The sequence below is a fragment of the Monomorium pharaonis genome, chromosome 10 (genome assembly GCF_013373865.1).
Source record: "Monomorium pharaonis isolate MP-MQ-018 chromosome 10, ASM1337386v2, whole genome shotgun sequence".
Classification (NCBI taxonomy): domain Eukaryota; kingdom Metazoa; phylum Arthropoda; class Insecta; order Hymenoptera; family Formicidae; genus Monomorium; species Monomorium pharaonis.
In genome coordinates, this window is record NC_050476.1 from 15,683,900 (window position 1) to 15,697,289 (window position 13,390).

The 13,390-nt window shown below is 31.9% G+C and overlaps 1 protein-coding gene across 1 annotated transcript; it reads right to left on the reverse strand.

The window, feature by feature from the left end:
• Nucleotides 1–10,930: 10,930 nt before the first annotated feature.
• Nucleotides 10,931–11,697, reverse strand: LOC118647782. The gene is made up of 3 exons (XM_036293279.1): nt 11,515–11,697; nt 11,250–11,374; nt 10,931–11,182 (listed from the first exon to the last, which is right to left on the reverse strand). Exons 1-3 carry the CDS (start codon nt 11,585–11,587, stop codon nt 11,021–11,023), a joined length of 360 nt encoding a protein of 119 aa, XP_036149172.1. The 5' UTR covers nt 11,588–11,697; the 3' UTR covers nt 10,931–11,020.
• Nucleotides 11,698–13,390: the final 1,693 nt, after the last annotated feature.

Here is a 13,390-nt window from a genome sequence, read left to right on the forward strand (position 1 = left end):
ATTTTATGAGGGTGTGTTAATGTACAACGCATTACCACACGAAGTTAAACATTGTAATCGTTTAGAAATGTTTAAACGAATGCTAAAAGAATTTGTTTTTAATGATGTAGCATAAAATTGTATATATATGTATTGAAAATAGCTGAGAAAGCTAATAAAAGATCAATCAATCAATCAATCTCTCTCTCTCTCTCTCTCTCTCTCTCTCTCTCTCTCTCTCTCTCTCTCTCTCTCTCTCTCTCTCTCTCTCTCTCTCCCCCCTCCCTCTTTCTCTCTCAAGCACTACGTAGTACACAAATACAGTAAATATTACCACGTTTAACAACATCTTTAGTTTGTACTATTCTACTTTCATTATGTGTAATTTGAATAAAATTTTAACAATTATCATTTCTTTATATTTTTAGTGTACACACGATCGAAAAAAAATTATCAAAAATTATCACTAAAACGATATCATGCAAATAAATAATCATCATGATACTTTCTTTCTGAGTGTCGTATCGTGTTTAATGTTAAAAATGTTAAAAAATAGTAATCTTGTTAAAAAAATTTTATGACATTTAATGAAACTCTAATAATATTGATTGGAACTGTTGTTGAAAATGACGTTTATCGTGTTTCTGTAAATACTTTAGAGGGAAAGATATTCCTGCTAAATTACAAAGTATAAAAGTACAAAGTTCAATTTTAAATACAAATCAAGAGTAAATAAAAAATTCAATAAAAGAATTCAGAGTTTCTTCTACCTTTAATTGCATTATTAATTACGACAGATTTTCAGTGACTTATAATGTATTAACGATAGAAGAAATTCGAAGTTCTCTATCATATACAAGAGAAAATCATTTCAAGTTAACCATACTAACGATACTTGACATAACATTGATCTCTAATTACTTATAATTACCATAGAAGTTGCATCGAATAATTTATCCTGAAGTCGTTAGATCAAACGTGAATATTTTTCTATCGTGTTATTTTACAAAGAGTGCATATTAAGGATAGTATTTCGTGCATTTCGTAATTTTCTAATAAGATGGTTACGAAAGGAGAATATATAAAGAATCAATCGTGATAAATCTTCGTTAATTTAATATTCCATAAAAAACGATGAGAGAATTTGATGCGGCAAATATTACATTATTTGCAGGTTCCATACGTTTCCATCGCTTTCTCTCTTTCGACTTTCTTATTTACAAAAGTTTATTACGATTTAAATTTGTCCTATTTTTATTAATAATTTATAATCTCGTCATGTAATCGCGAGTGTGCGTAGCAGCCATCGACGCGAGCTTAGGCACGGTGCGGCGAGACGTGGGAACGGCGACGACGCCACGCTTCTCCTTTTTTCCCCCGCCGCCGCCGGCAGCCAATACTTGAAACAGTAGGCCGTGCTATGGCTCGAGCGGCTCGAGCCCTTCCTTCGGCGCGCAAGGCGCGCTCTCATTCGCACAATTTAAAAAATTTATATCTCGATTATTAGCAGACCAAACCCACAACAATATTGAACTTTTATGTTCATCTCGATCCCATCTACCTTTTTATGAACAGTGACCAGTATGCTCTGGGACTCCCTGTATACAAAGAAAAAAATCTTTATTCAACATATTAAAATATAGATTAAATATTTTATATAATATTTATGGTAAATAAAAGATAAGGATTTGTGTAAGTAATATTTTGTAAATATTTATAAATATTTTTATAATATTTATGATAAATCTTTATGATTTGTCAAATCTAAGACCACAAAAATATTTATAAAATATTTGGATAAATATTTTTAAAATATTTAAATAAATATTATAAATATTTTATAAATATTTTGTAAATATTGCGTTTTGTCTGAGGTATAATTTAGCTTTATCAAAAGAACAGAGCAAAAACATATTTCTATAAGTTATTCCACATGTTATTTTGCATATGTAAAAATCAGGAAAAAAACTGTAAATTTATATTTATTTATAAAAATATTAGTTAACTACAAGTTTCATGTTTCTCGCATCTATTGAACTGATCTATAACAAATATGTATTCATGATCATCAAGTGTTCATGGATCATCACAAAGGGCTAGGTAGTGTACGATCTTCGAAGTCAAGCAACGTCAACGGCGGTTCAGAGTTGGATGGGTAACCGCGGAAGTTAGGCAATTCCAAATGTAGCTATAGTGTGGTGGGTCGTGATGCTTGTTGAGAAACAACGTAGATTTTTTTTTACATTATAATTATGTTATTTCGATGTTTTCATAATGCAAGTACTGCATATATGTATAGGACATGTACCCGAAATATTTTCTAAAACGTCAAAATAACGGCTTTTACTACCTGGGATAGTCATAAAAATGACGTTAAAATGTCGTCTTTATTAAATGTAATCTAAAAACCTATGTTTTGTCATAAAAATAACAATAAAATACTGTCAAATGTACGATACTAGCTTCTTGAAAATGACGTCAATAATATGAAAATAATGACGTATTTTTGACGTCAATATATGACGTCGTTAAGATGAGACAAATGTACGTCAGTTTTACGACATTTAGACGTCATTTTATCTCGACATTATAACGTCTGGTTCGTCATAAAATGACCAAAAAATGCCGTCAATTAGACGTCACCTTGCTACCTGGGTAATGTGAGAGATGGATTGCACTGGTAGTTTAAAGTGTTTTATTCTAACGTTTTACAGACTTTCGTCTAACTTCTAGTGGTTTAGTACAGAGACTGACTCTAATCATCGAGAGGGATCCTTATATTAAAGTCGGAATAAGTTAGCATCGTCCAATCATAGGAAGTGCTCGTAAGACGGAAATAGCTATTGGTTGATTTCTTAAAAAGGAGAGAATTTGATAATTGATATCTATGTCATAAAGAATACTTTGGGTGGGATGCAGGATGTTTACAGGACGAGGAAACAGACAAATATTAAGTTTAAAAAGACCGTAGATAGAAAAGGTTATCAATAAGTAAGGATCTGGTATGATATATCGGGATATTTTTAAGACATAGTTTGTACAGGGTGATTAGATAGAAATATTTTAAAGAAGAGAATTTTTATCGTGTCGACTAGGCACGTAACACTGCGCATCGTGTAATATTCTTTATTTTTTTAATTTTTGGAACTAGAATAACCCAGATAACCAAATCTGCAGAAGCAGAGTCCATGGGCCTACTGTGTCCGCATTGGGCTTGTTTTGTAGACGGAATCTGCTGGACAAAATCTGACAGCATATTGGCGGCAGAAAAGCAGCAGATTTGTCGAATCTCTGTCTGCGAAACGTGAACTTGGTGCGGACACAGTAAACTGTGGATTTGCTGTGGGATTCTACTTTTGCAGGTTTGATTATCTGGGAAGATAACACATAAGTTAAACCAAGATTAAAGTTAATTCACGCTAGTAGAAACACGCCTTAATCGGACAAAAGAACAAATTTAATTGTTGCGCTCTTCGTAACGCAACTTTCTGGCTCGCGCGGCGTGTCAACGTTTTCATCCTTTCAAACGGCTGCCAGACCACATTTATCCTATTAAAAAACTGTCAGACTATAGGCCCTCACACATGAATTGACATGACCGTAACAGTAAGGTTTCGACCAATCACGTACTTGAATTAGCTAAAGACCTATAATAAAAGATTCGCCAATGGCGAACACAATTTTGATTGGTCACTTGAATCACGTGGTTTATCCGCCATTGCGTACCTACGCTGGGCAAGGAAGAGGGGAGAGTGCTTTGTGCTGAGCAGAGAGGAACCTGAGAGTAGCCACCGCGGCTTTTTTCGTGCAACCAATATTTGACTAGCATCAGCGCCAAACGTAGATGTAAAGCTCGTTCTACATTAATAGCAGTCGCCAGTTGCAATTTGCAACGCCCAATAAATGTCGAGCTTTAACTAGAAACTAAGCGCCTATTGGATGTCGCAAGTCGCAACTAGCTGCTTACGATTAATGTAAAACAGACTTTACATCCACATTTGGCGCTGATGCTAGTCAAATATCGGTCGCGCGAAAAAGGCCGCGGTGGCCGCTCTCAAATTCCTCTCTGGTGCTGAGCAATATATGTTAAAGAAATGTGTCAGAAATTATAAGGTAATTCAATCTCTGCACTTTCGAGAGTCACTATATTTTGACGATACACTCAGGAAGAACAAGAAAAATTAAATTTGCAGCTGCTATATAGTTGCGTAGAACTTGGAGCAGGCTCGCATTGTTTACTTTTACTATCTCCACTACTCCAGACTAAAGACCTATAATCAATGATGCGCCAATGGCCCCCCACCGTGACTCTTGTTCGCCATCTTGTGCCCATACTGGTGACTGGATGGAGACTGAGGGGCTAGAGTCTGGAGTAGTGGAGATAGTAAAAGTAAACAATGCGAGCCTGCTCCAAGTTCTACGCAACCATATAGCAGCTGCAAATTTAATTTTTCTTGTTCTTCCTGAGTGTATCGTCAAAATATAGTGACTCTCGAGAGTGCAAAGATTGAATTACCTTATAATTTCTGACACATTCCTTTAACCTATATTGCTCAGCACAAAGCACTCTCCCCTTTTCCTTGCCCAGCGTAGATACGCAATGGCGGATAAACCACGTGATTCAAGTGACCAATCAAAATTGTGTTCGCCATTGGCGAATCTTTTATTATAGGTCTTTACTCCAGACTCTAGCCCCCCAGCCCCCATCCAGTCACCAGTATGGGTACAAGATGGCGGACAAGAGTCACGGTGGGGGGCCATTGGCGCATCTTTGATTATACATAGATCTTAAAAATTAGCCGGTTATGGCAGGTTACGATTATGGTCGCCCAATCCGACGCGTCAAAACCTTACGTTATGGTTATGTCAAATCATGTGTGAGGGCCTTATTTTTTTTCAATATTTTATAATATAAATGGTAATTATTCAGTTTAGGCACTGGTATTCAAATATCGATGTAGTTGTGCTTATTCGACGCGATTTCGCTTCAAACGAACGAATCTAACAGAAAAAAGCGTCGCTCTACTACGGGAAGCGAAATATTAATCGCTAAAGTTGACTAATATTCAGGTTATGAAACCTGTCATACCGACGCAATGTAATGACTTGAGCACGCGCAGCGATCATATTCTCACACTTTTAGGCCGGTATTCATAGTCGGATCTTATATTTAAGATCATCTTAACCCATTACTTCCCAAGCGGACATTTTATAGTCGATTGGTTTTCGGCTCAGAAAAGTGATGAGATCACATAAAAACTTAAAACAAAATATGCTTTTCTACGTAAAAAGAGTTGCTCTTTCAGATTCCGGGGTCAAAATTTCAAAATTTTCTATTGGAAATTTAATATGGCTCAAAGTTGATATAAATTTTTTCATCGACTATTGACTTTTTATAGTAGAAAACTTCGAAAAATTTTATCCATGACTGTTGTAAACGATTGAAGTGACGGAGTTTGCCTCTTTAAAGTAATAAACTATGATTATTAATTGATTTTTTAAGTAGTTCAAGTAGTTCAAGATAGTAGTACCCAGCGGGAAACGATAATGAATTCGACATCAATTCGACGTCGAATCGACATCGAAATGATGATTTCGATGTCGAATCGATGTCGATTCGATGTACTATTTCTCACTGGGTATGGCGTTTAAATACATGGAAATTATATTTTATTATGATATATGTGAATGAGCAGTCATTTCTCGCGTTTTCGAGGTCGCTGAGTACGAACCTTTGGTCAATTAGTTATTTTTCAAAATGGCAGATACAATATGGCGTCAGAATACACGAAAATTAGATTTTGTTGCGAACTATGTGTATCATATTACATCCGCCTTTTGAAAGATATAAATCAAACTCAAGATTCGTATTCAGCGACCTCAAAAACATATACAATCAGTACCCACGCACATAGTTCACAGGAAAACATAATTTTTGTGTATTCTGATGCCATATTGTATCCGTTATTTAAAAAAATAAAAACCACCCAAAATTTGTTCTCAGCGGTCTCACAAATAAGTACTTGGAGGCATAGTTTTTAATAAAGTATGATTTTTATGGCATATTGTATCCGCCATTTTGAAAAATGAATAATTGACCAAAGATTTGTACTCAGCGACCTCGAAAATGTGAGAAATGACTATTCACACACATATATCGCAATAAAATATGATTTCCATGTATTTGGACGCCATACTGCATCCACCATCTTAAACTACTTGAACTACTTAAAAAAATCAATTAATAATCATAGTTTATACTTTAAAAAGGCAAACTCCGTCACTTCAATCGTTTACAACAGTCATGGACAAAATTTTTCAAAGTTTTCTACTATAAAAAGTCAATAGTCGATGAAAAAATTTATATCAACTTTGAGCCGTCATATTTAATTTCCAATAGAAAATTTTGAAATTTTGACCCCGGAATTTGAAAGAGCAACTCTTTTTACGTAAAAGAGCATATTTTGTTTTAAATTTTCATGTGATCTCATCACTTTTTTAAGTCGAAAACCAATCGACTATAAAATGTCCGCTTGGGAAGTAATGGGTTAAGTACTGTCTTAAGATGCCATCAGCCAATCACAGAGTTGTATTAGCATCTTAAGATATTGCTTAAGACGATCTTGAAATAAGATTCGACTATGAATACCGGCCTTAGTCACAAGCGCATGCTCTGTTTAGCACAAGTCATGGTAAAAATGCGCGAATTTCAAATGTCTATATACATATTTTTACGAGCATCTCGTTTTACGTGGGAAGTCGCAAACCCATGTGGTGCAGAGAATGCTTTACGCACACACACACACACACACACGGGTGCAAGGGGGGCCTTCGGCCCCCCTCCCGCAGCCACCCCGTCCAAGTCGCTAACCCATGTGGACTTTACTTTGCTTGCAATGTACATAGGCAACCCATGTATATTGCAAGCAAAGTATAAGGCCACATGGATTAGCGACTTGGACGGGGTGGGTGCGGGAGGGGGGCCGAAGGCCCCCCTTGCACCCGTGTGTGTGTGTGTGTGTGTGTGTGTGTGTGTGTGTGTGTGTGCGTGCGTGTGTGTGTGCGTGTGTGCGTAAAGCATTCTCTGCACCACATGGGTTTGCGACTTTCCACCTTGCGTAGAGGTTTTGCTAATCTTTACAGTATTTATTATTTTTAATATATGTAGACTCATTTATTATTAATTACTATTAGAATACAAGGAAGTCATTAAAAGTACACATACATTTTAAATTCGCGCCTTTATTTCATGCACATATGGCCACCGAGCATGCGTATATGGTCGCGAAGCATGTACATATGACTGTAGAGCATGCGCACATGGCCGCGGAGAGTGTTCGTGTCGCTACATTTCGTCGGTATGACAGATTTCTTAACCTGAATATTCGACAACTTTAACGATTATTATTTCGCTATCCGGAGCAGAGCGACGCTTTTTTTTGCCAGATTCGTTCGTTTGAAGCAAAACTGCATCGAATAAGCACAACTACATCGATATTTGAATACCAGTGCCTAAACTGAATAATTACCATATAAATTACTTATATAGAAAGTTTCAAGAATGACGCACGTTTAATGCCCGATTTCACCAACTCGCTTCAAAACGTAAACTCTAGTGACATTTGCTTAATCGCGGTTTATCTCATATTTCCATTCCCACCATGTTTTGTTCAAAATTTAAACGGCAATGAACTAAGTTTATTTTGAACGCTCAATTTTGGTCGTTTAGCTACGATGAACGAAGTTTAAAAAAATAACTAATATGAAATATAGAGATTCAACATGAGATAGAAAAAGGTTATAAACATCGAAATAAATTATATTACAGCATCTTGACACCTAAAAAGAGAAAATAAAAGAAATTATTAAAAATATTTCACGCGGTATCGTATATACATATATCTTTTTATTCTCAGAAACTTATGCTAAATGCCATAATTTATACCGATTGCAGAATTTGTAATAATAATCATAATTTCCATTAATAATCATTAATGTTATTTTAACTTGTAACAATTAATATTTTACTTTGTGAACTTTTTCATAAATATTCAAATATAACATAATATTATGATATAAAAAATATATAAATTTATATAAATAAAATAAATAAGATATAAATTTACACATAAAAACATTTTACATAATAATAAGAAAATATTTTTATTAATAGGAATGGCACATAATTATGATATTTTATCTTTATCTGACGATAAAGATATAATCAATATTTTATATCGAAGACCAAAAATTTTTAAAGAACAAGTCAATTATTTTATAGAATTAGATAATATTGAGTTTAAAATGAGATTTCGTTTAAATAAAGAAACTGTAATAACAATATTAAATTAAATACACGGAGAATTAATATTTAGGACTGAAAGGTACGTAGGACGGAATATTTTTTTTTGCAACTATATGCATATAGTTTTGATAAGTTTTATGTCTTTTTATACTTAAAGAAATAATGCGATATCACCAATGTGTCAATTACTTTTAACATTGCGTTTATACGCAACGGGATCTTTTTTAATTACAATGGGAGATTTCGGGGGAGTCAGCACAAGTGCACAACGAATTGTACATAGTCAGTGAAGCAATTGCTTGTTTGAGACCTCGTTATATACATTTCCCATTAACCAAAGAGGAAATTCGAAGAGAGCAATTAAAATTTTATAATATTGCTCGATTTCCAAAAATTGTAGGATGTATTGATTGTACACATATACGTGTTCAATCTTTTGATAATACAAAAATTTGATTGTGAACGTTTCATACTTATTAATTATGAGTGATTATTATAGTATAAGAATATAATATTACATAAATTATTTTATTTCTGAGGTGGATCAGATGCTGAATTATTTCGAAATCGAAAAGGATTTTTTTCACTAAATGTTCAAGCAGTTTGTAATGCTAATTTAGAAATAACAGATATCGTTGCTAGATGACCTGGTTCAGTGCAAGATAGTACAATTATTTTTCATAACAGTCGTTTAAGAACTAATTTTGAAAATTATATGTATAGAAATGCCTTACTCTTAAGAGATAGCGGCTATCCATCAAAATCGTATTTACTTACTCCATTGTTAAATCCTGAAAGACCTGCAGAAATAGTATATAACCAAGCGCATATACGAACATGAAACATCATAGAACGATTATTTGGAGTTTGGAAGAGGCGTTTCCCAATTTTAGCTTTAGCTATGCGATATAAGTTACAAAGAATAATGACAATTATTGTAGCCACAGCTGTTCTGCATAATATTGCAAGACGTAATGCTGATGAAGAACCTCCTGAAGATCCTACTCTTAACTTGTCACCGTGGGATCATATAATTAATGAAGGATATATTAATAATGAAATTAATGTACAAAATAATGTGAATGCTACACGCACACAAATTATTTTCAAATTTAAGATGATTATTTTCAAATTTAAGATTAAACAGAATTAAAGAATGTTTTTTAGTTTTGATAGTAAATTAACAATAAAAAAAGGAAAAATCTAATATTTAATAAATAATGTTTTTTTCAGATTGGTGTAAATCATTTTTAAAAATTAAATATGTTAAATGTAAAAATATTGTTCTCTTCATTTTTATTATAAAAAAATTGGTGTATGTAATAATTTTCAAGATTAACTGTCATTTTCTGTTGAAAAATAAGCTTAATTAATTATTCACAACTTATTTGTAACTCATATGTATATATATTTTATTATATTTATTACAATTTGAATAATTATGTAAATACATAATATAGTAATGCACATATTTAACTATACTTAACTATACTTAATTATACTTTCAGTTCTTTAACTCTCATACTTTAAAATATTTACTATAATCTAATATCACTGTAATCTAATATCACTGTACTTTTCTACAAAATAAACGAAGCAAAATTTTATTTTTTAACTATACTATTCTTAACTTTTTTTAAATTGTTAAAATTACTCAACTTATCGGATATAGTGCAATTATGTGAGCGTAAATATTATTATTATGAATCAATTTTTTAAGTAAATCACATTTAAATTTTCTATATCCTCTAACGTTTCAGTCTTTTTCAAACGTTTTAAAATGCATTCCTTTATTGCAATTTCCTTTTCTATTAATTGTACTTGCAGTGTTTCTCTTTTTAATTGCATATTTAATATATTTACTTGAATTGCATGCTTTACATCTATATCTGTTTTCATAAGATTAACTAATTTTGTTTTTGTTTTTGCTAATGTCGCAAAATTTAACACTTTATCCGACATAAAGTAATTTTTTTTGTTTAAGAAAATGTTTTTGCACAATCGCTATTGAACTGTACATTTTCCCCACGTATTTGAAGTGATTTACTTATCTTCTTTTTCGACATGGTTACAGCACTTTTTTCCTTCATTTTTGTCCCTGTATTTACAATCTGTAATAATTAAAATTAAATTATATAACTTTATATGTATCATAGTTATAAGTATTTTTAAGTATTATAGTTATTATAAATATATAATACTAACATAATAATAAATAGAATGTTACCTTTCTCTTTGTGTAATACTAAAATTATCAGTACATTCATTTTCTTCTGAGGATGTATTGCAATTAATTCCAATATCTTGTAACTATAAAGTAATAATAAATTAATTAATATAAATATCAAAAGACACGGTAGTGTTTCGCGCCAAGTATGTGCGGAGCGAGACCACGCCGTATTATGTAAATGCTGCATTATGTAATTTCCAAATTAGTAGATTACAAAATAAATAAGACAAAGTTTTTGTTGTCTTACCTTGAACATATATTTTATATATTATTACATATATTTTATATATTATATAATATACAAATTACCTGTTTACTTGAGTTTAGGTTTAGAAGGACCACTTTTTTCTTCAGGTACATTACAATTTTTATTAAAATTCTTTGTATTTTGGAACTGGAAAAAAAAGAATTTATGTTGTAACATCAAAACATATTAATAAAGAAATATGGAGAGTCATGTTTTATTACTTATTTTATTATTTTATTATTTTTAACATACCTGTAAATTAATGTTGCTTATTTTTTTGACCGTTTTGTTTAAATGCCGTGTTTTTATTAAATATATCTATTTTCATATCATCTAATTTCCTTTTTTTAATGCTTGCCAAGGCAGGAAATGATTCTGTGTACTGTGATATTTCTGGTGTCTCTTGGATTGTATTTACATACTAATTTAAAAAATATTTAATTATAAAATAAAATATATTATTCAACTGAAAAATTACAATTATAAACCTTTAGTACAGAATCTTCTGTATCAGATGAAGGTATCTCCTCAAATAAGTATTCTACCGGTACAGTGTTACCTTGAGTATTATTATCTTCTAATTCATTTTCACAATATGAATTTTGATTATTTTCTAAACAAAAAAATAATATGCATATAGTTTAAGCAAATCAGAAGTATATAATAGGTATAATAGGTATAATAGGTATAATTATAAGTATTTTAATTATTAAGCACTAACAATGCGTTTTCCATTTAGAATTTAAAATTCACCTATATTATCATTATCAAATACATTAGTTAAACCATCAACTGAAGGTTTTATTATATCGTGAATCTTTTCCATTATAGGGTCATACTGACTTTCATGTGATCCACCTCCTATAGCAAAAAATATAATACTAATTTTACATTTTGTTATAATAAATAATTTATCTTGATATAGTAATCTGATACCCAGATAGCCAAGCGAGATTAAGCATATCGGGCAATTAAATTAATGCACTGCATGTTGTGAACTTGCCCACAATTTGCTGTCATTGTAATTTAACATGGAACAAAGTTAACATCAGGAGAGCAAATAACCTTCATGAGTTTATAAAATTATAAGTGCATGCATTGAGGAATAATAAACTTGTTACATTGACAGCAATTGTGCATGCATGTTGACAACTTGCCGTCAGTTTGTTGAATTCTAATGTAGAATTTTACATGATGTCAGAACGACAGACAGTTTGAGGAAACACCTTGGCTTTAGTTTGATAAAATTAATAGGGAATAAGTGACAGCAAAATAACAACACGTTGCCTTTATTTGGCTATCTGGGTAATTTATAAAATTATAATATTAATCTGGTATGTAGCATATATGATATTTATTAATTTGATTCTCAAAAGGATATAAGTTATGATAGACAAACTTACCTGTTTTATATAATTTGCTTCTTTCTTCAGCATAGTATTTTCGAATTCTTTTTTTTTTAATTTTCCCAACAATTTTTCAATATTACTGCATCACGAAATATATTTGATTCGCTATTAATTTTTTTACAAATCTTGTTCCAACACTTTATTTTTTCTTTGGCAAATACTGCATCAGTCTTTTTATTCTCTACTACATCTTTATATTTTAATACTAATTCAATTAATAAGTATTTCTCATTATTTGAAAAATTTGTTCCTCTTTTTTTAGGATTACTCATTTTTAAATTTACAAAATTCAATTTTCGCGATCTTTCTCACTGCTAAAAGAACGGACGATCAACTTGTATGCATCATTTCATAAATTTACGCCCATAATGGACCAATTTCACAGGTTGTTAAAAAATATTAAAAAAGTTTTATTGCATAGAGTATAAGTTCACTTAAACGACGCCTCTCAAGAGTTGGTGGAATACAATTACATTTAAACTGAGCTCAAACCAACGTTCATTTTAATTGACGTTTAGGTAAACCTAGATTAATATCACTAATGGTGAAAACAAGCATAAGTGTCAGACCCACTTTGAACCGCGTATTTTATTCTATACATTATTAGCAATCAAAATTTCAGCCGTACTGATATTAGTCAATAGTACTTCCATTTTTTACAACTTTCATTCATTCTTGTCAAGCTCTGAACCACGTGTACCCTACTAAACCTATATTTTCGTTATTTATGGTATCCAAATAGTAATAAGACTTAAAATAAAAGGTGATGATTGGCCAAAAATTTATGTCACTAGCTCTCGGCCTAAAACGAAAAAGCCTTTCAGAAAGACTTGAACTTTGTCGAAAGTGGCAAATTGTTATTTTAGTCAAGAAGACTTCCACAGTTTTCAAATCATAGTTTTCTGTGGGCAAATGCCAAGGCGACAACTTGGATAGTTTTTTTAGAGACGAGGGGTTCACATCATATTAAAGATATTAAAGAATAAGTGAGTGCTCAGTAGAATAGAAGTTTATTCCGATTTCCCTTTCGGGGTTACCAGAGTGTTTTCAAGGGTTCACCAAACCCTTTACACTTCTTATCCATACATTCATACTCCTCTACATATCAGCCGTACATATAAAGATATAACATATATAAAATATATAATACAAAACAGGAACGAAATATACAATAAGACAATCACAATTGTAAACGAAGCGGAAGTCCACCTGTCCCCCAA

Coding starts and splice junctions, on each gene's coding strand:
- LOC118647782 (XM_036293279.1), bottom strand. CDS start 11,587: ATGGAAAAGATTCACGATATAATAAAACCTTCAGTTGATGGTTTAACT. Junction 11,375..11,514: donor ATTTGATAATGATAATATAG/GTGAATTTTAAA, acceptor TTTTTTGTTTAG/AAAATAATCAAAATTCATAT. Junction 11,183..11,249: donor CAGAAGATTCTGTACTAAAG/GTTTATAATTGT, acceptor TTTTTAAATTAG/TATGTAAATACAATCCAAGA.